Genomic DNA, 24,733 nt, shown 5'->3' with positions numbered 1-24,733 from the left:
ACTAACACACCATTGTAAAGCAATTATACCCCAATAAAGATGTTAAAAAAAAAAAAAAAAAAATTTAAAGGTACGTGGATTAGAAAGTACTATAGCATTATGTTTAAGACCTGTCAAGTAACTAAAAATTCTGACCCACTCTTCAGAGAAATAGATTATCTACCTGGTTAAGTATGGTGATTTAATAATTATCAGAGAAGGTGATAATAATAATAACTGATCAGATTTATTGAGTATTTAGTGTTGCCTGTTTAAACCTGGGTCCCCTGCATCGGCAGGTGGACTCTCAACCACTGCACCACTAGGGAAGCCCTAGTATTCCTTTTAATTCTCACAATAACCTTATGAAGTAGTGTCACTACAATATTATTTAATAGAGGAAGAAACTGAGGATTAGGGGTTCTTAATAACTTGCCCAGATTCCCACAACCAGATGGGATGGAGCCAGAAATGAAACCCATTTCTGTCTGAATCCAAAGCCAATGCCTTTGATTCCATGACAGACACAGGCTAACTATGCATTTCATCTTTCTGAGCAGAAGACACGGGATACAAAATAAATCATGTGAATAATATAGATATGTAATAGAATTTCAAGTTCACTGAGGGAGAATCATACTTGGAAGTTAAAAGAAGTCACAGAATATCATGCTTATTGAAAAATAGGGATTGAAACTGACTGAAAAGGTCAAATTTATCTTAGGATGTCTCAGGAGAAAGTTGGCATCTTCCTCAAAATATGCCAAATCTCCTTTCTCTAGTTGGAAAGGGAGGTCTTCATAGTCACAGTACGCCAAGGCCAAGACAGCAAAGCCCTGACTGGCCAGGAGACTGGCTCGGATTTCAATCAGTCCACCAATACCACCAAACAAATCAATAACCACTGGGAAACGGCCCTCTCCTGAAAACCAAACCAAACCAAAAAAAACCCCACAGAATTGAGTATGAAGGGAAGGTGAGAAGACAAATATGACAACATGAAGAAATGCATCACAAATCTTAGAATTGATGTATAAAATTTCAATAGAATTTCCACATTTTCAGCCTTTTTTTCTGGGGCAGAATTAAAGCTGATTGAGTATATAATGGAGCATAATATTCAGAAGTTTCACTGGACACCATGTTCATTGACATGTTTAATCTCTACAGCCAAAGAGAATTCAGGACTCTTAATGAGTCATATCTATAGTGCTGGAGTAAAGACAGCCAAAGAAATTAGGCAAGGGCTTCTTAACCTACACAAATAGGCTTCAGGAAATCAGCGAAGGTCCTGAAATTACATGCAAGACTATACATTTATATGTGCATTTTACTGATGAGAGCACCCACAGATTTAATTGGGTTCTCAAAGAAGTATATGGCTTTAAAAAAAAAAAGTATTGAAATGATTATGTTAGCTAAAATCCTGATTTAACACTGCTCTGTTACACTCATCTGACTATACAGTGATGAAATTTTACACCAGAATAGGGATGGTCAGGGTATCATTCTACATTCACTGTGTAGGCAGCTTGCTTCCAAAATAAAGCAGAGCTCACATACTGAAAGTAATTTATCATACCCTTATTGGGGATATACTATTATTGTATAAGTGATTTTAGCTAAGAAAGCCTGATCCTATCCATATTTGAAAGGAGTGACTTGATTTAAAGGAGTACTGGGAATTGTCAAAACAAAATATTGCTATATTTTCTCACCTTGAGAAAAGGAGAAATAAAGTGATACTGAATACATCTTGGTTTAAAAGTACCACTTGAATACATGAATAGGGATGTTTTTGCATATTCTGATTGACAGTACTTAAGAGTACTGAGCCTCTTATTCTGGAAAAATGTTGTTGAGAACTTCTTTGAGACCTGACTCAACCGTTTTTGGCTCCACAGAACACAACCCTTTTCTGTACACCAAGAGAATAAGCACCCAAATCAGGAGACCCAGCACACACAATGTCTAAGAGAGTTCACAAATAGCACACCCTAAACCAGCACATCATCCCAAGGTGAAAGGCCTGAACTAATATTCAGATTCTTTTTTTTTAATAGATCTTTATTGGAGTATAATTACTTCACAATATTATGTTAGTTTCTGTTGTACAACAAAGCAAATCAGCCATATGCATACATATGTCCCCGTATCCCCTCCCTCTTGAGCCTCCCTCCCATCCTCCCTATCCCACCCCTCTAGGTCATCGCAAAGCACTGAGCCGAATATTCAGATTCTTAACTGAATATTAGCGTCAAGGTGGTTTGTGCCACTTACTTCCTGATCCCCACACACAATAAAGCAGTCTATATGCTAAATACTGGGGGTAAAAAAATTTCAAATTTACCCAAAAAGGTGCATGGGTCATGGTGAATTTGCAAAGGGAAGCTTTTTTTCCTTTTACGCCATCTAACACTCTATGCTGTCAGAAATCACCTCTAACACTTCAGGTTTCCTTAACCCATCTCAGTTCTAGAAGGTGACTATTAAAAAAAAAAAAAAAAAAGGCAGGGAGAGAGAGGGAATACATCCTGATGACGTGACGGCTGTGTCTCAAATCAAAGCACATGTCTGAATAAGGCAACCTCAGACACACCTGAAACCTGGACCTACTGAGGGCTACTTCTGGGAAATTAACTTTGCTTCATTCAGTCCCCACAATAAACTCTGAGAAATGTACCAATAGATGTTTTGAACCACTTTTTGGTATGTTGAGATCACTATGAGAAACTGAATGTTCTGAAAAGTTTTATAGCCATTAGGGAGCATGTTATATTAGCTGCTGATTTATGGAATATCCTATAAATATGCAATATTTATGGAACTAGAGGGTATAAAGTTTCTTTGCATCTATATTTCTTGCAATATTTCAACCCATTATATCATCAGCTTATTGTGACAATCATGCAATGACCTATGCCTAAATTAAAACTCAGACATGACAGAACCCCCAAAAGAAGCTGGGATACAGTTCCGTATCAGGATGTGGGTCTTCAGATAGCTAGGCTTCAATGTGAATGAATTTCACATAAATCCAAAGCTATGGAAATCTCATAATGCAGGGACTCCATAAACTACTGTTATATCCTTAGCTCCAGAATTGCTGAGATAAAACTTGAGTTGGAATGAAGTTATCACCACGTTCTTGTTCTGACCCAAAGTTAACTCTGATTCTGAGTCAGGAAAGGAATGCTCTCTATTTTATCCACATCCAAGTAAACTTCTAGGAGGATAAGGGATTTAAAAGAGGAAAAAACAAAAAGATGACAATAACCAGGGCAATTCCACTCACCTGGAGGGAGAAGGAGGGCTCCCCGAAGGCAGCTTTCTTTGACTTGAATTCGGGTGACACCAGGTGCTACATACCACCTCTCCAAAGTCAGGCTGACCTTTGGAGTAGTGATGGTGGTGTGGGTAACCATTACATCTGAATCATAAAGTTTTAATTGGACCTGCAAGGGGTTATTCATAACATCTCTTTTCAGCAGTTTAGTTAATATCTTCTCAGGTTTCAGGGACCAGAGGAGACCCGTAGGGTGGACTCCTACATAGTCACCTCCAAGAGAAGATGCATGCTCTAGGTCCACCTCACCAACTTCACTGGCCCTAGAGTAGGCTTGAGAATGAAACAGGATTCCCTTTTCATCTTCCAGTGACGTCCAAAGAAGCACTATCTGAAATGGAGTTAGGTCCTTAGCTATGCGCTGGCTCATCAACACGAGTGCACTTGCAGGGGTAGCTGTCAGCTGAATCCTTGTTACAGTGTGGCTCCTTGGATGATTCTTCACTAATGCCTTCAGTAAACCTCAACACAGAAAGAAATATGGGAGAATGAAATAAGGCAGCGATAAGGTTAACGAAAAGTAAACTGGACCAGGAATCAGGCTGCTTGGGATTCAGCTCTAACTCTCCAGTTACTTAGCAAATATCCTGATATAATCTTCAAGTTCAAGATTCCTAGGAGTGTTCAACAAATTTCTAGAAGATATATAGCAAGGTGATAAGTTTCACAACAATAATGATCCAAGGCTGAGGAAGCAGCAGTCAAAATATGCATGAATGATATTAACACATCCAAGGAAAACATCACAATCTGCCCTCTAGAGCCTTTGAAAAATCAAGTACAATGGAGAATAGGAGTGAGAGGTGGGGTTGAAAACAGGGGGACTTGATGACCGTCTCTATGTAAGAAACAGGTGACTCTACTACTAATCCCCTCCCTGAGTCCTGAAAACAGAATGCCTTGGCATCTAAAATTTTACCTACAAGAGCACAAAAAATAGAATGATCTTTCAAAAGAATGAGAATAAAGTCTCTCAGGAGAACAAGGAGGCTGACATATTGCTCCCTAGGAAAAAAAAATACTCATAGCTTCCTAGTTAGGATTTATCCAGTCCTAAGCAAAACGAGAAACTGACAAGCCCTTCAGGTACACAGAAGTGTTTTTGTTTTGTTAAACTCATTAGATTGCCAAGAATGCAAAGAATCTAAATGAATTAAACTCTAGCAAGTGACAAGCTCCTCATAGAAGAGAAGAAATTTTCACTCCTACGTGGTGACTTTCAATTATGAAGAAGCAACAAGAACAATAACAAAAACCCATAGAGAAAAATAAAGAGAAATCCATAGAAAATTTAATGCACTTAAGATGCAGATCGTCAGACTAATAATTGAAAAAGCAAATTGCTGTATTTTTAGAAAGGTATTGTCAAGATAAAAGACACAGACAGATTGAAAATAAAAGGGAAGAAAAATATAGGCAACACAGATACTGAACATAAGAAAGCTAGTGGGGCTATATGTATATCAACTTTATATCAACTTATATCAAGACTATATACAGGACTTCCCTGGTGGTCCAGTGGCTAAGACTCTGCACTCCCAGTGCAGGCGGCCTGGGTTTGATCCCTGGTCAGGGAACTAGATCCCACATGCTGCAACTAAGAAGTTCACATGCTGCAACTAAAGACCCCGCATGCCACAATGAAGATCCCACATGAAACAACGAAGATCCTGTGTGCTGCAACTGAGACACAACACAGCCAAATAAATAAATATATTTTTTAAAAGACTATATATAAGTGTATATATATATATTTATTTATTTATTTATAGCCATTTATGTCAAGACAAAGAGTATTACTAGAGGTAAAGGGGGATATTTCATAATAATAAAGAAATCAAGTCATCAAGAAAATATATTTTTAAACGTATATACACTCTGTAATAACAGAGTTTCAAAATACATGAAGCAAAATTGAAAGAATTTTTAAAAATCCACGATCATAGCTGAGAATTTTAGCAACTGTCTCTCAGTAAATGACAGTTCAAGTCGATTTTAAAAATTCAGTAAGATACCAAAGATTTGGACAACACTCCCAACCAACTTGATCTCAATGACATCTATAAAACACTATACCTCAAAACTGAAATATACATATTCTTTCTAAAGAAACCAAGTACTGATTTCTGCTTAGAATGTAGGCAGCTAGAAAGAGTGTTGTTCCATCAATAATAACAAGCAAATGTGAATAGTCTTGAAAATCATAACTTATATTGAATCTGTCAGAGAGGTGAGGTTGCAGGGACACTAACTAGCCTGAAATGTAAGAAAAGAAGGGTGCCTTCATGATGAAACAACCTTGTAAACCTGCAGCAGAGCACAAGATGGGGCCTCCATACAAGCAGATAACCGGAATTCAGCTAAAATTTCAGTGAATTGCTAAAGGCTGTGTGATCTAGCATAAACATAGAAAACACCCAGAAGCTGCAGACACAAGAGAAGTTTGCACCCAATAACAGGCTCTTCTTTATGTACCTCACCAGATGGTTATGAGAAAGATTGGGGTAGGACAAGAAAGTTTCCTGCCCAAGTCAGGAAACTGGAAAAATGTTTCCTGACTTGGGCAGTCCTGGAGCAGGGCAGCAGCCACCACTGCAAGAAAGGCACAAAGCCCCACCTGAACCTTTTTTCCCTGAGGAATAAAATCCTTAAGCCACTGGGAGAGAGGAAGACCAACTGAGCCAGTTTCTTGGGACTGAAGCATTTCCCAAGATGCAGGACTTTCAGAGCTAAAACCGGGACAGTCCCAGAAAAATCAGGAGGAGTTGGTCACCCTACTGGAGAAAGAACACCAAGTCCTGTCACTCTCAAGGCACAGGAGACCTACTGTTGCTGGAGGCAGGAAAAAATGAATGGGGAAAAAACAAAAAGCAAACAAAAAAACCTTAACCCCTGGAGAAGGACAGGAAACCATCCTGGACTCAAATAATTAGAGGTCTCTCATCACTTGGAGAGGGCAGGATCACTGAGAAATCTCCACCCCCAGACAGCGGGGCACAGGGCTTGTCAAAGACTGAGGCTCATCTAGGATAACAGAAAACTATCATGACCTCCCCACCACCAGGCTAGTGAACACCAAGTAACAACAAACAACAGTCTACCATTTAGGGTGTGTAAAAACACGGAAAGAGACACTTTCTAATGTGCAGGCACACAGGAAAGGCCTAAAGTTGAGGGTGGAAAGTGAACATTGAGAAAAATCCTCTAGCAAACCTACCTCCTTCTAAACACAATGTAACACCAAAAGATTTTGAAGTTGGTGATTATAGCGAATATAACTATGGCAAAAATGACAACAAAAAAAATGAGCTCAACTCTTGACTAGATTGACCCCACTAACAGACCAGCAGAAGAGGTATTTCTAGTTCAAGATGTAAATATTTATATTGATTTTTACTGTTCTATATACCATGTCTGACAATCAATTAAAAATTATGAGATGCAACTCAATTGCAAAAATAAACAATCTGATTAAAATATGGGCAGAGGATCTAAATAGATATTTTCTCAAAGAAGGCAAACAGATGGACAACATCACTAATTACCAGGGAAATGCAAATCAAAATCACAACTGTTAGGACAGCTATTATCAAAAAGACAAGAAATAACAAGTGTTGATGAGGATGTGGAGAAAAGAGAACACTTGTGCATCACTGACAGGAATGTAAATTGGTACAGCCACTATGGAAAACAATATGGAGGCTCCTCAAAAAATTAAAAACAGAACTTCCTTATGCTTCAGCAATTCCACTTCTGGGTATTTATCCAAAAGAAATGAAAACACTAATTCAAAAAGATATCAACAGCCCCAGGTTCATTGTAGCATTATTTATAATACCCAAGACATGGAAACAACTTAAGTGTCCACTGATGAATGAATGAATAAATAGTATATATATATATATTTAAGTTAAATAAATCAGACAGAGAAAGACAAATACTGTATGATCTCACTTATATGTGGAATCTAATACAAAACAAAATACAAAACAAAAAACCCCCACTGAACTCATAGATACAGAGAATAGGTTGGTGGTTTCCAGAAGCAGGGGGTAGAGGGTGGGCAAAAATGGGTGAAGGTTGTCAAAAGGTACAAACTTTCAGTAATAAAATAAAATAAGTCCTGGGGATGTAATTTACAGTGTAGTGACTATAGTTAATAATACTGTATTGTATATTTGAAAGTTACTAAGAGAGTAGATCTTAAAAGTTCTCATTGCAAGAAAAAAATTTTTTACCTACCGGTGGCAATGAATATTGGCTAACTTATTGTGGTAATCATTTTGCAATATATACATGTATCAAATCATTACGTTGTCCACCTATAACTAATATAATGATATATGTCATTTATATTTCAATAAAAAAGAAAAAAGCTGAAATTCAAGCACAGGATTTGATGGTAAAAGTAGCTAACAGCCAACAAATGTTCAACCAAGCCAGGTATGTTATGTCAAGTTTAGGACCAAACCTGGAAGATGAGATGGGGACATCTGATGGATGCCCCCAACAATTTTCACTCCCTAGAAGTTTCTGAACATTCTGTATTTGCTGAAGAGGCCCACCCTTTGCCCACTAAGAGCTAGAACTACCCTCTCTCCCTTTCTCCCACCCTAACATGAATAAAGACCATATACAGGTCTTCCCCCATAAGGCAACAGGTGCCTTTGGAAGCTGTCCCCATTCTGGCTACCAGGCCTATAATCAAAATTGAGTCACAGCATAACCTGGCTGGGGCTACGTAGGGCCTGATGGAGGGAAAAAAATGGACTATATACAAAAGTTGCAGCACAACCTAGCCAAAAATAAAAACTAAAAAATTGTCAGACACAAGAAAGCAAAGAAAAAAAAAATGGCAAAAGACAAAGCAATCAACAGAACTAGACCTGGAGAAAACCCAGATAGAACAAGCAGAGAATTTAAAATAACTGTGAATAATATTAAATCTTGCTATAGACTGAATGTGTATATCTCTCCAAAAATCCATATGTTGAAGCCTTAATCCATATTGTGATGATATTTAGAGGTGGGGCTTTGGGGAGGTAATGAGGTTTACATGAGGTCATGAGGGTGGAGCCCCTGTGATGGGATTGATGTTCTCATAAGAGGATGAGGAAGCCAGAGCTTGCTCACTTGCTATCTCTCTGCCATGTGAGGATACAGCAAGAGGACTGTCTATAAACAAGAAAGAGAGTCCTCATCAGAACTCAGCTATGCTAGCACCCTGATCTCGGACTTCCAGTCTTCATAACTGTGAAAAATAAGTTTCTATCGTTTAAGTCACACAGTGCATGATAGTTTTTATAGCAGTCTGAAGTAAGACAAAGCTCTTGTGAAATGGGTGGACAACATGCATGAATAAATAGATAATTTTAACGACAACAACAAAAAGGAAACCAAAAGAAATCATCAAATGGGAATGCTAGAAATAAAAATAAAAAAACCCCACAGCAACAGAGATAAACAATGATTTCAATGGTCTCATCCACAGCACATAGCTTGGATAAAATCACCAAACTTAAAGATAGGTCTAACAAAGAGGGAAAGAAAAAAAAAGCAAAAAGAAAAAAGGAACAGAGCACACAAGAATTGTGGGATGATAACAAATCATCTAATATACATGTACTTGGAAATTCAGAAGAGAGAGATGATGGAACAGAAGAAATATTTGAAGAGATAAAGGCCAAGAATTTTCTAAAAATTGTAAAAGACATCAATCAGACAAAAGAATCTCAGAGCAGCCCAAGCTGCTCTCATTTTTTTTTTTTTTACATTTTAAGGCAATCGGAGGAAGAAAAAAAACAAAAAACAAAAAACCCCACAACCCACATTACATACAGAGGAACAAAGAAAAGCTTAAGTATACTCCTTAACAGAAACTATGCAAGTCAGAAGAAAGTGCAATGACAAATCTTGCAGAAAGAAAGGTTTAAAGAACATAAAACGAGAATTTTATATGCAGCAAAAATATCTCTCAAAAATGAAGGAGAGTGGGAGGGAGACACAAGAGGGAGGAGATATGGGGATATATATATACATATAGCTGATTCACTTTGTTATAAAGCAGAAACTAACACACCATTGTAAAGCTATTATACTCCAATAAAGATGTTTAAAAAAAAATGAGGGGCTTCCCTCGTGGCGCAGTGGTTGAGAGTCCGCCTGCCGATGCAGGCAACACGGGTTCCCAAAAAAAAAAAAAAAAAAAAAAAAAAGAAGATGAATGCATACAGTTTTGCAACTTACTGTGAACCTATAATTATTTCAAAATAAAAAGATTTTCGAGACTTCCTTGGCAGTCCGTGATTAAGACTCCACTCTCTCAATGCAGGGGACATGGTTTCAATCCCTGGTCAGGGAACTAAGATCCCACATGACACATGGCATGGCCTAAAAACTAAAAAGAAAAATTTAAATAAAAAGATTTTCAAAGTAAGGGAGAAACAAACATTTATCATACTAAAACTAGTAGAATTCATTACTAGGAGACCTGAACTACAAAAAAAGTGTTAAGGGAAATTCTTCAGGCGGAAATAACATGACACTAGATAGAAAATTGGATGTACCTTGAAAGAAATGAACATCCCTGGAAATGGTTAAAATAAAAGCTAATATAAAATTTTTCCCTTATATTTAATCCTCTAAATGATAATTGACTCTCTAAGACTCACCTGTCCAATAAAGTTCACACTAGTCACAGAGAGCTATTTCAAGGGAACACTTGAAATGAGTGCCCTACATAATTCACGGCATGGGATTTCCCTGGCAGTCCAGTGGTTAAATCTGCCTTCCAATGCAAGCGGACGTGGGTTTGATCCCTGGTCAGGGAACTAAGATCCCACATGCTGTGTGGCAACTGAGCCCACACGCCACAACTAGAGAGAAGCCCGCGTGCCAAAACAAAGAGCCTGCATGATGCAACGAAAGATCCCGCATACTGCAACAAAGATCCCCTGTGCCACAACTAAGACCTGATGCAGCTAAATAAATAAATAAATAATTCATGGGTCAAAGAAGTAATCATAAAGGAAACAGGAAGACATTTTTTATTGGAGGATATTGAAAACAAATTACCAAAATTTATGTGAATTTAGTTTTTTGAGGGCAGTTACCAGCCTCATCTGCAGACACTCATACTATCAAAGTCAGGGACAGAATGAACTATAAACTCATGCTTTGTGGGTTCCAGCTTATCCTTTCTCTGTTCTACACCCATCTTCTCTTCCTAACTGCCTGCCCTACAAACTTCAAGTTCTAAAGCTCCATCATTAGATGCAAGGACAACAACCCTTCAGAGGCAGTTAAACCAGTTCCCACAATGGTGTAAGGTCAAAGTCTTAAGAATTATACATCAGTGGAGCTGGAGAGGCTGAAGGAAAGATTATTTATTGTTAATTGATACTTCAAGCAAGTTAAGTTCTGAAACTGCTACTGGATATGCCACATGTTAATCCTTGGGCATTTTTATAGAGAGAACTTGGTGGTACGGCAGAACCTGGCACTACTGCAGTTGAGGAATGAATAGGACAGCTTAATTAATTCAAGAATGAGGAGGGCAATACGCTGGTAGCTGAAAGAAGCGTCAAGGAGGAGTTTGCTTTGTGTCCTACTTTGGGTTCCTCCAGAAGCCTACTTTGAGGTAAGAACTCATGAGCAAGTAGTTTATTTTGAGGCGATTCTAGGAAGTGGAATGGAGAAGAGCAATTAGAAATATCCAGTAAATGGTTCGTTGAGGGTTTCTCCTGGTAGTGGTAGGGGAAGGGTTGCGTTAATTTCCCACCACTTCTAACCTGCCACGTGGAGAGGTAAAGCTGAATCTGAATCCAAGTTTCGGATGTTGTGAGTCAGGCCTGTGCACTAACCACAAATGCAGGTAGGGGAAGGCAATGCCTTTGTATTTTGTTTTTAATGAGTGTGTATGTGTGTGTATTGAGAGAGAGAGAGAGAGGTAGATATGAGATGAGGCATGAATACATGCTGAGAATCAGCCTAGAGAGAGAGAAGCACTGAGAATCAGAATTTGATGGTGAATAAGACACTGTTCTCTGAAAAGCTTAAAAACAAGTGATTTTATAGCCCCAAAGTACAATATTTTACTTGTAAAACTATTCAAGAAATTGAGTACTTAAGGTCACACAGAAATACATGGCAGAGTCAGGAATGGAATTCATATCTCCAGCTCTGAGTCGTAATTGATTAGAAGTTCAACAAGAATTTATCAAGGGTCTATATATGATAATCACTAGGAAATTAGTCTTTGCCCTAAATAAATCTAAAGATGTAGTATTCCTTCCACACATTATCAGTTAAGCTTCTCTTTAAGTATCACATGAATCAACCAGTGTATCCATACAGAAAGAAATGGAAAAGTCATTAACTTTAGTTCAATTTATACTTCTTTTCAAATGTTATCTCTTTTTCCTTCATTCCTGAATTGCACAAATATGACATGTAGTCAACCTTCAAGAAATATTTTCACAGAATGCAATTCTAATGTATCATTAGTCTCACATTAAAAGAAAATCATCCTTCAAACAAAATAAAAATAGGACCACAATTCAGCTAAGAGAGTTTCTTCTGTAATATTCCAGGAAACAGTCTTTAAAATAAGAGAGAAATATAAATGGAAATGGGGGATATAGAATAAAGAAAAGTTAATAATTTCAGATAGCCTTTCGTTTTCCCTCAGAAATATAATTTCTGGCTTGATGTCTTCATAATCACAAGTCTCTACTGATATCCTTTCTAAACAAAATTCAACTGAAAAGATATACCCTTACCTAAACACTCTTGGAACTCCACAGCTCTCTGAGATTATAAAATGAGTAAAAAGACTATCTGTCCTCATGAACTGCTAAATTTCAAACACTGGAGTTAAAAATCAGATTTATTTCTCATTCAAGAGCTGATTTTAACCCACCTCCAATCAGACCAGAAGAGACAGCCCTGATTACAAGACAAAGTACCTGACTTTTTCTTCTTGAGCCCTTTTTTCTAGCAGTAAAAGGAAGAATGGCACTACCTAGAGCTGTCCTGGTCAAAATCTCAAATATGTCTTTTGAGTTTAACCAAGCTAATATAAGTGAAATACCAGATTACTGCCGACTTCTTGCTCTAGTTTCCTATTAACTTTTAAAACGTATAGAATCCAGTCCCCTCCATTTTTCTCTCTTTTCCTTCTCTATGCTCTCTAAATTTTCCCCTCTTAGGAATAGCCCTTACATTTGCCCACATATTTTATTAATTTGTTTAATTAACAAATTTGACCTCTATTGGGCATATCTTTCATCTACAAATACAGAAGAAGTCAAGGGCTTTGACCTGCTACCAAAGGGTTCTGAACTAGCCAAGAACTACAAATGTAGTCACAGTAATACTTTTTCTTGGGCACAATTTCTACTTTCAGAATTTGGCCAACACCAAATCTTCCACCAATTCCCTTCCCCTCTCAACAAATTAACAGGGGTCCTTGAACTAGCTATAGAATGGAGCATTAGTGGGATTTTTCATGACAAGAAAATAAAAGTACTATCTCCATAAAACTGTGAGCCCTTATTTATTTGAGGTGATGGACAAAGCACTTCAAAATTACAAACTTAAGGAAACTATTAGTAAATTTAACTTCCTTAGTTTTAAGGACTGCTGATCAGCCAAATACTCTATAAAAAACTTTCAAGCTCAAGCCACTAACTTGCAATAGACTTATGCTACACATAAAACTGATGAAGAATTATTAAAGAGAATACATAAAGAATTCCTTAAAAAATCAATTTATAAAAATCTCAGTTGAATGTAAGAAAAAGACTTACACAGGAACTTTACAGAAGAGGAAACACAGTATAAGCATGTGGAAAAAAAGGCTTAATCTCATTAGTCATCAGAAAAATGCAAATTAAAATCATGGGATATGTTTAGACCTACAAGATTGGCAAAAATTAAAAACTCTGAAAACAAGAAGGGTGGGTTAGGAAGTGGATCACCAAGACTCGAACTCTACTAGAGGAATGTAAATGGGTGCAACCACGTTAGAAAGCAATTTGGCACTATCTACTAAATGTGACAATACAAATAACTTTTGAATCTGCAATTTCATTACTAGGGATATACCCAAAAGAAATGTGTGTACAAGTGCATCAAGAAATATGTACAAAAAGATCTATAGCAGCATTTTTCAAGATATTAAAAAAGGAAACAACTAAATATCTATTAACAATAAAATGAATGAATGAATTTTGGCATATTTATACAGTGGCATACTATAAAGCAATAAAAATAAATGAGTCACAGCTACATGTAAGAACCTGGATGAATCTCAACAAACTTAGTACTGAGTGTTAGATGCCAGTCATAAATGAATACACATAAATACACATAAATGAATCTTATAAATTTATATGTGCTAAAGTAAAACTATAGAACATACTTTTAGAGTAATTCTTCAAACAAAAGCAAGGAAGGGATTATCAAGCTTCAGGATTGTGGTTAAAAATTCTTAGTGTACTTCACATTGACAGACTGCAAGTAAATGGAGGAAAAATAACATACCATGAAACAGTAAGCAAAAGAAACCCAAAGTGGCTATAGTAATGTCAATAAAGTAGATTTCAAGACCAAGAGTACTATCCGAGATAAAAGGTAGTGATGACAAGATCATAAAAATCATAAATCCTAATAAAGGATTTCAAAATATATGGAGCAAAATTTGACATATTTAAAGGTAGGAATAGACAATTCCATAATCATGGTTGGAGACTTTAACATACCTCTCTCAGCAATGGATAGAACAACTTAACTAAAATCAGTAAAGGCATAGATTTCAACAACACTGTCTGTAACCTTGACCTAATTGCTATTTGTATAACACTAAACCCCACAACTTCAAGTGCACAAGGTATGTTCAGCAAGATAGGCCATAAACTGTGTCATAAAATTAATCTTAGTAAATGTAAAAATATTGAAATCATAGATTTTCTTTTACCACAATGGAATTAAATTAGAAATTAATAACAGTAGGATATCTAGAAAATCCCCAAATGTTTGAAAATTAAACACACTTCTAATAATTCATGGGTCAAGGAAGAAACAACATCAAAAACAGAAAATACTTCAAACTGAATAATCATGGAAGTACAATATAAAAAATTTGAGGATAAAGTTAAAGCTAAAAAGGGAGGTTTATTGTTTTAATAGTTATATTAGGAAAGCAGGTCTTAAATGGCCTAAGGCTTTACCTTAAGAAGCTAGGAAAAGAAGAAAGTAAACTCAAAGTAAGTAGAAGGAACTAATAACAGCACATACCAATGAAATAAACAATAGAAAAAAATTAACAAAGACAAAAATTGGTTCAACTTCAAGCTAGACTGGTCAAATTAAAAACAAGAGAGAATACAAATAACAAATACCAAAAATGAAAGATGGTTTATCATTGCAGATCACAGCAGACATTAAAAGGAAAATGAGATTATAACAACTTTATGCCAACTAATCTGACAACTTAGATGACATGAATACATTCCTTACAAAATAAAATTTACTGAAAAATTGTTTCAAGTAAAGATTAAGGAGACATGATAACAAAATGTAAAGCATGAACCAGGAATAGATCCTGGATCAGGGGGTGAAATTGCTATGGAGCTCATTACTGGGACATTGTTGAAATAGGAATATGAATAGTGTATTATTAGTGTTGCATCAGTGTTAAATATTTAGAACTTGATATTCCATGATAGAAGGAAGCAGAAATTTGATGGCAGCTGCAGTCTGCTCCTGTACAACTAAGATTAACACTGGAATTCTATGGAATCAGAAGTTAACTTTACTGACTACTTCTGAATTCATAAACCATTCAAGTAAAACCTTTAGGACCTTTGCACTGTGAAACAACCTAATTAAAATGAAAGTAATTGTAGATAAGATTTATTTCATGCATGCAGATATGATTGAGTTAAAGGTACCTGTCACTTTATACTGTAGGATGCACAAAACACATAGTAATGGGATTACAAATCAAAGAAGCAGGACTAAGTTGGCCATTCCTAGGTTTAGGGTCAAGACATTTACAGTGGGAGGAGCTTCAAGACGGTGGAAGAGTAAGACGTGGAGATCACCTTCCTCTCCACAAATACATCAGAAATACATCTACATGTGGAACAGCTCCTACAGAACACCTACTGAACGCTGGCAGAAGACCTCAGACTTCCCAAAAGGCAAGAAACTCCCCACGTACCTGGGTAGGGCAAGAGAAAAAACAGAGACAAAGGAATAGGGACGGGACCTGCACCAGTGGGAGGGAGCTGTGAAGGAGGAAAGGTTTCCACACACTAGGAAGCCCCTTCATGGGTGGAGACTGTGGGTGGCAGAGTGGGGAGCTTTGGAGCCACGGAGGAGAGAGCAGCAACAGGGGTGTGAAAGGCAGAGTGCAGAGATTCCCGCACAGAGGATCTGTGCCGACCAGCACTCACCAGCCCGAGAGGCTAGTCTGCTCACCTGCCGGGACGGGCGGGGGCTGGGAGCTAAGGCTCCGGCTTAGGTCAGATCCCAGGGAGAGGACTGGGGTTGGCTGCGTGAACACAGCCTGAAGAGGTAACTGCGCCACAGCTAGCTGGGAAGCAGTCCGGAAAAAGTCGGGTGCTGCCAAAGAGGAAAGAGACTTTTTCTTGCCTCTTTGTTTCCCGATGCGCCAGAAGACGGGATTCAGAGCACCACTTAAAGGAGCTCCAGAGATGGGCGCGAGTCGCGGCTATCAGCGCGGACACCAGAGACAGGCATGAGACGCTAAGGGTGCTGCTGCCGCCACCAAGAAGCCTGTGCGCAAGCACAGATCACAATCCAGACCCCCCTCCCGGGAGCCTATGCAGCCCGCCACTGCTAGGGTCCCATGATCCAGGGACAACTTCTCCAGGAGAACACACGGCGCGCCTCAGGCTGGTGCAACATCACGCCAGCCTCTGCCGCCGCAGGCTCGCCCCGTATCCGGACCCCTCCCTTCCCCAGGCCTGAGTGAGCCAGAGCCTCCGAAACAGCTGCTCCTTTAACCCCGTCCTGTCTGAGCTAAGATCAGACGCCCGTAGGCGACCTACACGCAGAGGCGGGGCCAAGTCCAAAGCTGAACCCCGGGAGCTGTGCTAACAAAGAAGAGAAAGGGAAATTTCTCCCAGCACCCTCAGGAACAGCGGATTAAATCTCCACAATCAACTTGATGTACCCGGCATCTGTGGAATACCTGAATAGACAACGAATCACCCCAAATTGAGGAGGTGGACTTTGGGAGCAAAGATATATATATTTTTTCCATTTTTCTCCTTTTCTGAGTGTGTATCTGTATGCTTCTCTGTGTGATTTTGTCTGTATAGCTTTGCTTTTACCATTTGTCCTAGGGTTCTGTCTGTCCATTTTTTTGTATGTTTTGTTTAAGAAAATTTTTTAATATTTATTTTAATAACTTTATTTTATTTTATTTTACTTTATTTTATCTTCTTTCTTTTCTCCCTTTTATTCTGAGCCGTGTGGATGAAAGGATCTTGGTGCTCCAGCCAGGCATCAGGGCTGTGCCTCTGAGGTGGCAGAGCCAAGCTCACGACACTGATCCACAAGAGACCTCCCAGCTCCAGGTACTATCAAACGGTGAAAATCTCCCAGAGATCTCCATCGCAATGCCAAGACCCAGCTTCACTCAACGACCAGCAAGCTACAGTGCTGGACATCCTATGCCAAACAACTAGCAAGACAGGAACACAATCCCATCCATTACCACAGAGGCTGCCTAAAATCACAAGGCCACAGACACCCCAAAACACACCACCAGACGTGGACCCGCCCAAAAGAAAAACAAGATCCAGCCTCATCCACCAGAACACAGGCACTAGTCCCCTGCTCCAGGAAGCCTACACAACACTACAGTAAGATAAGCAAAATGAGAAGACAGAAAAACACACAGCAGATGAAGGAGCAAGGTAAAAACCCACCAAACCTAACAAATGAAGAGGAAATAGGCAGTCTACCTGAAAAAGAATTCAGAATAATGATAGTATAGATGATCCAAAATCCTGGAAATAGAATAAAACAAATACAAGAAACGTTCAACAAGGACCTAGAAGAAATAAAGAGGAAACAAGCAATGATGAACACCCCAATAAATGAAATTAAACATTCTCTGGAAGGGATCAATAGCAGAATAACTGAGGCACAACGGATAAGTGACCTGGAAGATAAAATAGTGGAAATAACTACTGCAGAGCAGAATAAAGAAAAAAGAATGAAAAGAATTGAGGAGAGTCTCAGAGACCTCTGGGACTACTTTAAACGCACCGACATTGGAATTATAGGGGTCCCATAAGAAGAAGAGAAAAAGAAAGGGACTGAGAAAATATTTGAAGAGATTATAGTTGAAAACTTCCCTAATATGGGAAAGGAAATAGTTAATCAAGTCCAGGAAGCACAGAGAGTCCCATACAGGATAAACCCAAGGAGAAACAAACCAAGGCACATATTAATGAAATTATCAAAAATTAAATACAAAGAAAACATATTAAAAGCAGCAAGGAAAAAACAACAAATGACACACAAGGGAATCCCCATAAGCTTAACAGCTGATCTTTCAGCAGAACCTCTGCAAGCCACAAGGGAATGGCAGGACATATTTAAAGTGATGAAGGGGAAAAACCTACAACCAAGATTACTCTACCCAGCAAGGATCTCATTCAGATTTGATGGAGAAATTAAAACCTTTACAGACAAGCAAACGCTAAGAGAATTCAGCACCACCAAACCAGCTTTACAACAAATGCTAAAGGAACTTCTCTAGGCAGGAAACACAAGAGAAGGAAAAGACCTACAATAACAAACCCAAGACAATTAAGAAAATGGGAATAGGAACATACATATCGATAATTACCTTAAATGTAAATGAATTAAATGCTCCAATGAAAGACAGACTGGCTGAAAGGATACAAAAACAAGACCCGTATATACGCTGTCTACAAGAGACCAACTTCAGACCTAGGGACACACACAGACTGAAAGTGAGGGGATGGAAAAAGATATTCCATGCAAATGGAAATCAAAAGAAAGCTGGAGTAGCAATTCTCATATCAGACAAAATAGAATTTAAAGTAAAGACTATTACAAGAGACAAACAAGGATACTACATAATGATCAACAGATCGATCCAAGAAGAAGAGATAACAATTGTAAATATTTACACACCCAACATAGGAGCACTTCAATACATAAGGCAAATACTAAAAGCCATAAAAGGGGAAATCGACAGTATCACAATCATAGTAGGGGACTTTAACACCCCACTTCCACCAATGGACAGATAAACCAAAATGAAAATAAATAAGGCAACACAAGCTTTAAATGATTAAAAGATCTGTAAAAAATACAAACACATGGAGGCTGAACAATACACTACTTAATAACTAACAGATCACTGAAGAAATCATAGAGGAAATCAAAAAATACCTAGAAACAAATGATAATGAAAACACGACAACCCCAAACCTATGGGATGCAGCAGAAACAGTTCTAAGAGGGAAGTTTATAGCAATACAATCCTACCTTAAGAAACAAGAAACATCTCAAATAAACAATCTAACCATACACCTAAAGCAATCAGAGAAAGAAAAACAAAAAAACTCTAAAGTTAGCAGAAGCAAGGAAATGATAAAGATCAGATCAGAAATAAATGAAAAAGAAATGAAGGAAACAATAGCAAAGATCAATAAAACTAAAAGCTGGTTCTTTGAGAAGATAAACAAAATTGATAAACCACTAGCCAGACTCATCAAGAAAAAAAGGGGAAGATTCAAATCAAAAGAAGTAGAAGTGAAAAAGGAGAAGTAACAACTGACACTGCAGAAATACAAAGGATCATGAGAGATTACTACAAGCAACTCTATGCCAATAAATGGACTACCTGGAAGAAATGTACCAATTCTTAGAAATGCACAATCTTCTGAGACTAAACGAGGAAGAAATAGAAAATATGAACAGACCAATCACAAGCACTCAAATTGAAACTGTGATTAAAAATCTTCCAACAAACAAAAGCCCTATAAAAATAAACTCAAAATGGATTGAAGACCTATATGTAAGGCCAGACATTATCAAACTCTTAGAGGAAAACATAGTCAGAACACTCTGTGACATAAACCACAGCAAGATCCTTTTTTACCCACCTCCTAGAGAAATGGAAAGAAAAACAAAAATAAACAAATGGGACCTAATGAAACTTCAAAGCTTTTGCACAGCAAAGGAAACCATAAACCAGACAAAAAGACAACCATCAGAATGAGAGAAAATATTTGCAAATGAAGCAAGTGACAAAGGATTAATCTCCAAAATTTATAAGCAGCTCATGAAGCTCAATATCAAGAAAACAAAGAACCCAACTCAAAAATGGGCAGAAGACCTAAATAGACATTTCTCCAAAGAACATATACAGTCTGCCAACAAACACATGAAAGAATGCTCAACATCATTAATCATTAGAGAAATGCAAATCAAAAACTACAATGAGATATCATCTCACACCGATCAGAATAGCCGTCATCAAAAACTCTACAAACAATAAATGCTGGAGAGGGTGTGGAGGAGAGGGAACCCTCTTGCACTGTTAGTGGGAATGTAAATTGATACAGCCACTATGGAGAACAGTATGGAGGTTCCTTAAAAAACTAAAAATAGAACTGCCATATGACCCAGCAATCTCACTACTGGGCATATACTCTGAGAAAACTGTAATTCAAAAAAGTCATGTACCAAAATGTTCACTGCAGCTCTATTTAGAATAGCCAGGACATGGAAGCAACCTAAGTGTCCATCAACAGATGAATGGATAAAGATGTGGCACATATATACAATGGAATATTACTCAGCCATAAAAAGAAATGAAATTGAGTCATCTGTAGTGAGACGGATGGACCTAGAGTCTATCATACCGAGTGAAGTAAGTCAGAAAGAGAAAAACAAATACCGTATGCTAACACATATATATGGAATCTAAAAAAAAAAGTCATGAAGAACCTACAGGCAAGACGGGAATAAAAACACAGATCTACTGGAGAATGTACTTGAGGATATGGGGAGTGGAAAGGGTAAGCTGTGACAAAGTGAGAGAGTGTCATGGACATATATACACTACCAAATGTAAAATAGATAGCTAGTGGGAAGCAGCTGCATAGCACAAGGAGATCAGCTCAGTGCTTTGTGACCACCTAGAGCGGTGGGATAAGGAGGGTGGGAGGGAGAGAGACGGAAGAGGGAAGAGATATCGGAACATATGTATAACTGATTCACTTTGTTATAAAGCAGAAACTAACACATCATTGTGAAGCAATTATACTCCAATAAAGACATTAAAAAAAAAGTATATGTACAAGGTGGGGTTCACTGGAGTATTGTTTATATGTGCAAAACATAGAACCAATCTGTATGTTCAGGATGAATTAAATAGCGTGTATCTTTCAATGAAGAATCAAGCAGTAATTCAAAATGACTCTGGAGAAATATACTTATTAACAGAAAAAATACATATTTTAAGAAAGAATAAATCAATATGTATTGTATTATACAAAACCACTTTTGTAAAAATACATATTTTAGGTGTCAATAATTATTATCACCATGTGAAAGTTTTTTTAAATTTTGGTTATCTGTGTTTTCTAATGTTTCTACAATTAACTTGTACATTGTATGTGTGTAATTAAAAACAAGTGTAACAAGAAAAAAAGTTAAGTTTTAAAAAAAGACAAAGTGGAATGACTTCTGAGTAGGAAGGCGTTTTATGGCACACCCACACTCAAAAAACTAGAAAAGCCAAATTAAAAAATAACATAAAAGCAAAAAAGTGGCAACAATTTAAAATCCAGTAATAGAATATCGGTTGAATAATTATGTAACATGCATTTATGGAATAATATGCTATTAATCAAATCTATTATTCTTAAGACTATTTAAAGATGAATAGAAATACTCATGGTGTGAAGGGGTCACAGGACAGGATGTCATAGCAAATTTTAAAATACTTGTTTTCACTTGTTAATATACAAGAATGTTAGGTGCTTATCTGGTGGATGGAAAAGGTATTTTTTCTCTTTCCCAATTTTCTAAAAAAAAGTGCTACTTTTATAAATGACACGTTAAAATTAAAAAGAAGAGAGGGAGAAGTTTCTTTTATGCTGCTTGAAATATATACTGTTGTTAAAAAGGAGACAAACCCAAAATGAAGTCATTTGTGCTAAGCCACAGGGCAGCAAACCCAGACAATATCTAACCTCATCATAGACTCGACCTTCCCCAGGAGTGTGACCTTTAATCAGCCAATCTGGAATTTCCTGGTCAGCGCTAGGAGGTAATCCACTGATAGACCCTATCCATTCCCCTTAAAGAGGGTGATCTTGCCTAAAACAATGCATTTTTGCTAGTAATTTCTTTTTTTCTGCTTCCTCTCTGCCTTTAAAAACCTTTCCTTTTCTGAAGCTCAACAGAGCAGCTCTCTATTGCTGGAGGGGATGCTGCCTGATTCATGAATCATTTAATAAAGCCAATTAGAATCTTCTAATTAATCAGCTGAATCTTTGTTATTTAGCAGTTTGTGTAAGACCATCCATTCTACTAACCCTGAATCTCTATTTTATTAGTTTTTATGTAAGCATACACACTGAGTTCAACGGCCCAACAGAGTAAAACTGCTAACACTTTTATATAGTAATCATTTAATTTTTTAAAAAGTAAACCTTTTACATGTTTTTAGTTATCTCAGGAAACAAGTTAGCAAACCTAATTTAATCTTTCCAGGAAAACTATAGGTCATTATTCTGATATATTATATTGGGCTGTAAACCAGTGATGTCCTCTAGAGTTATTGATGAATGTGCAGTTTACCTTCCCTACCAGCTAAACGTTCCAGGACTGCGGGTGCAGGGGGCAGTACTTGTCTCCCACCTCAATACTAGCTTCTAGGGTCATGGTACTCAAAACATCATCAGAATAACCTAGGGGCTTTATAGACAATTTCAGGACCCACTTTTGACCTACAGAATCAGAATCTGCATTTAAAAAAGATCCCAAGTGATTCATAAGCACATTAAATTTTGAGAAACTGCTCCAGGTTATGAAGGAGTAATTTCTTTGGCCCTAACATTTACATGAATGCTGGCTTTGCAGCTCTCCACATGAAACCAAGTGCTTTTCCACACTGCCCTCACCATCTCTTACTTCCACCTTGCCCTTTGCACATTTTTCTGTGTCTCCAGATTAGAAGTAAAAGTTGTGTGGGAAACCAGATAATCAAATCCTGTATATAAAATTCAAATGTTTCCACGCTGAACCCATTTCACATAGAAGCAGAAGGGATAAACAGCTCTAATGTTTAAGTTCCAGGGCTCCAAACACTTTGACATTCCAGGTATTTCTGAAGTTCTTCAATGTAGAGGTTATTGAAAATCTAATTGTCCACTGATGACATTTATAGAGCATGACCATACTGTAACTTATTTTTCTAATAAACATACCAGAATTTATATATCCAACTAATTTCTTCCCTCTTCAAAGGAGTCACCCTAGAAAAGAAAATAAATACAATTTCCTTTGTTTAAAACCTATCACTTTTCTTTCAGAATTATCTGTAGTCAAGATAAAATATAAGCAATTCCTTCTTCTTGTGTCATTACTCTCTAGCCATATCTAAAGTCTGAAAAAGAATAATTCCTAATTTTATCACTTTCTCATTTTTTATCATTCAGAATCATCTGGTTAGCTCACTATTTGAGTAATTTCCACAAACTAAGTACATGAAAGTCTGCAGACTTATCACCCTAGTGGATACTCATAAGTACTCAAGGCCACTTTTTAAGTTACAGAAAAGAAAAAGGGTTTGAAATAAACACCATCTCCTTTGTTCATTTAGGTATAGAATCTGTTCTATCTTTTATCAAAATAATACATATTCTAACTTTTTCATTTATAATACTTAAATTAAGAAAATGACAAGGCAGAAAAGCAAATTTCACATTAAAAAAATTACAAACACACTTTAAGAAATCTACTTTAATTCCAAGAGGTTAATCTAGATTGAACAGTATTATTTTCTACTATTTCTACTTATACAGTAAAGCGAATACTGAAACTTTCATAATACACGACACAGATTTTTGTTTCTTTTATAAATGTTACCTTGTTATGTAATATATATTTTCGTAAATTATTAATGACCTGGTTCCATTAAAAAAAAAAGTTTCAGCAAATGTGAAAAGAAAATATTTGTCGATTAATGATGATTAAAAAAAAAGGGAGACGATACATCCTTCCACAGAAAAAAGTGGATTTACAGACCAGTTCTGACAGCATTTCACATGGTAAAGTATCAAAATGTCTGATAAGCAGCCCCCTTCTCAGGTGGAAAAAAAATTATTTCAACGTGTTCCTCCTTTAAACTGCTCAGTAACCCCAAGTGATTTTTAAATTGAGAGGCAGATTACTGGCAATAAGTTCGTCAAATTTAGATCTATCCTGAACAGGCACATTATAGAAATCAAGAACATCTCTGACCCTGCACATCTGGTGAAGCCTGGAGTTAGGCACTGCATGGCCCAAGTCATCAGCTAAACGTGCCAAGAAGCTGAACTTCAGATGAACATCTTCCAGGGAGATGTCCTGCCAATTGTTAGGAACAGATGAACCAAAAACTTCTTTGACATGAGATTCCAAACGACTGTGGAGATCTTCGGGTGGTATGTATGTTCGGCTTCGTAAGGGTGGACACACCAGAATAGGTTCTTTCTTCACCTCTTCTACTGTCTCAGCCACCACTGGCTGTTTCTCTTTTCTGGAATGATCAAAAACAAATATGTGAATCTTTAGTTCACTGCATTAAAGAAGCTGACCAACAGAAGACCTAATTTTGCCCATCAATCTAAATCAATATACTGCACACTTACTACTCTTCTGGGCAGTGTTGAGAGAAGAGTCAGATAGGCCCCTGCCCCTGGAAGTTTATAGTTGAACTAAACTGCCACAAAGAGAAAACAAAAACTAATTTCAGATTTTACATGCTATAAGAATTCCCAAGAATGGGTGAAGAAGGTAAATCCTCTGGGATTTCCGGTCCTCCCAGATCCAAACCCAATCTACCTCTCTAACCTCATCTCCCACTAATCTCCTATATACATTCTATGCCTTACCCAAACTAAACTACATTCTGTTTCCCACTTTCCTGATATCACATGTTAGCTCAAGTTATATCCTATCTGAAATAACTATCTTTCATCTCCACTTACAGAAATCTTATTTATCCTTTAAGTCCTGGGACAAAACTCTTCTCTCTCAAGCTTTACTCGATTTCCCCAATCAAGTATAACTGTAAGCTTCTCTGATCTCTCATAGTACTTTTTTTAAATTGAAGTA

The 24,733-nt window shown here is 37.3% G+C and overlaps 2 protein-coding genes across 3 annotated transcripts in view; both read right to left on the bottom strand.

Moving 5' to 3' along the window:
- Nucleotides 1-23,012, bottom strand: part of LOC112392644 (bile acid-CoA:amino acid N-acyltransferase) — a 35,309-nt gene extending 12,297 nt beyond the window's left edge. Inside the window, 4 exon segments of the mRNA XM_024734425.1 lie at nucleotides 681-901; nucleotides 3,275-3,787; nucleotides 22,843-22,874; nucleotides 23,002-23,012. Of these exon segments, the coding sequence (XP_024590193.1) occupies nucleotides 681-901; nucleotides 3,275-3,787; nucleotides 22,843-22,874; nucleotides 23,002-23,012 (777 nt within the window).
- Nucleotides 23,013-23,359: 347 nt separating this feature from the next.
- MRPL50 (mitochondrial ribosomal protein L50) overlaps nucleotides 23,360-24,733 on the bottom strand; it is a 28,117-nt gene continuing 26,743 nt past the window's right edge. For both annotated transcript variants that reach the window (XM_024734386.1, XM_024734388.1), the window contains exon 2: nucleotides 23,360-24,155. In XM_024734386.1, the coding sequence (XP_024590154.1) occupies nucleotides 23,768-24,155 (388 nt within the window). In that variant the 3' untranslated portion in view covers nucleotides 23,360-23,767. The remainder of the gene's footprint in view (nucleotides 24,156-24,733) is intronic.

The sequence above is a fragment of the Neophocaena asiaeorientalis genome, unplaced genomic scaffold (assembly GCF_003031525.2).
Source record: "Neophocaena asiaeorientalis asiaeorientalis breed wild unplaced genomic scaffold, Neophocaena_asiaeorientalis_V1.1 scaffold192, whole genome shotgun sequence".
Lineage (NCBI taxonomy): Eukaryota > Metazoa > Chordata > Mammalia > Artiodactyla > Phocoenidae > Neophocaena > Neophocaena asiaeorientalis.
This window is presented reverse-complemented; position numbering and strand designations above follow the sequence as displayed.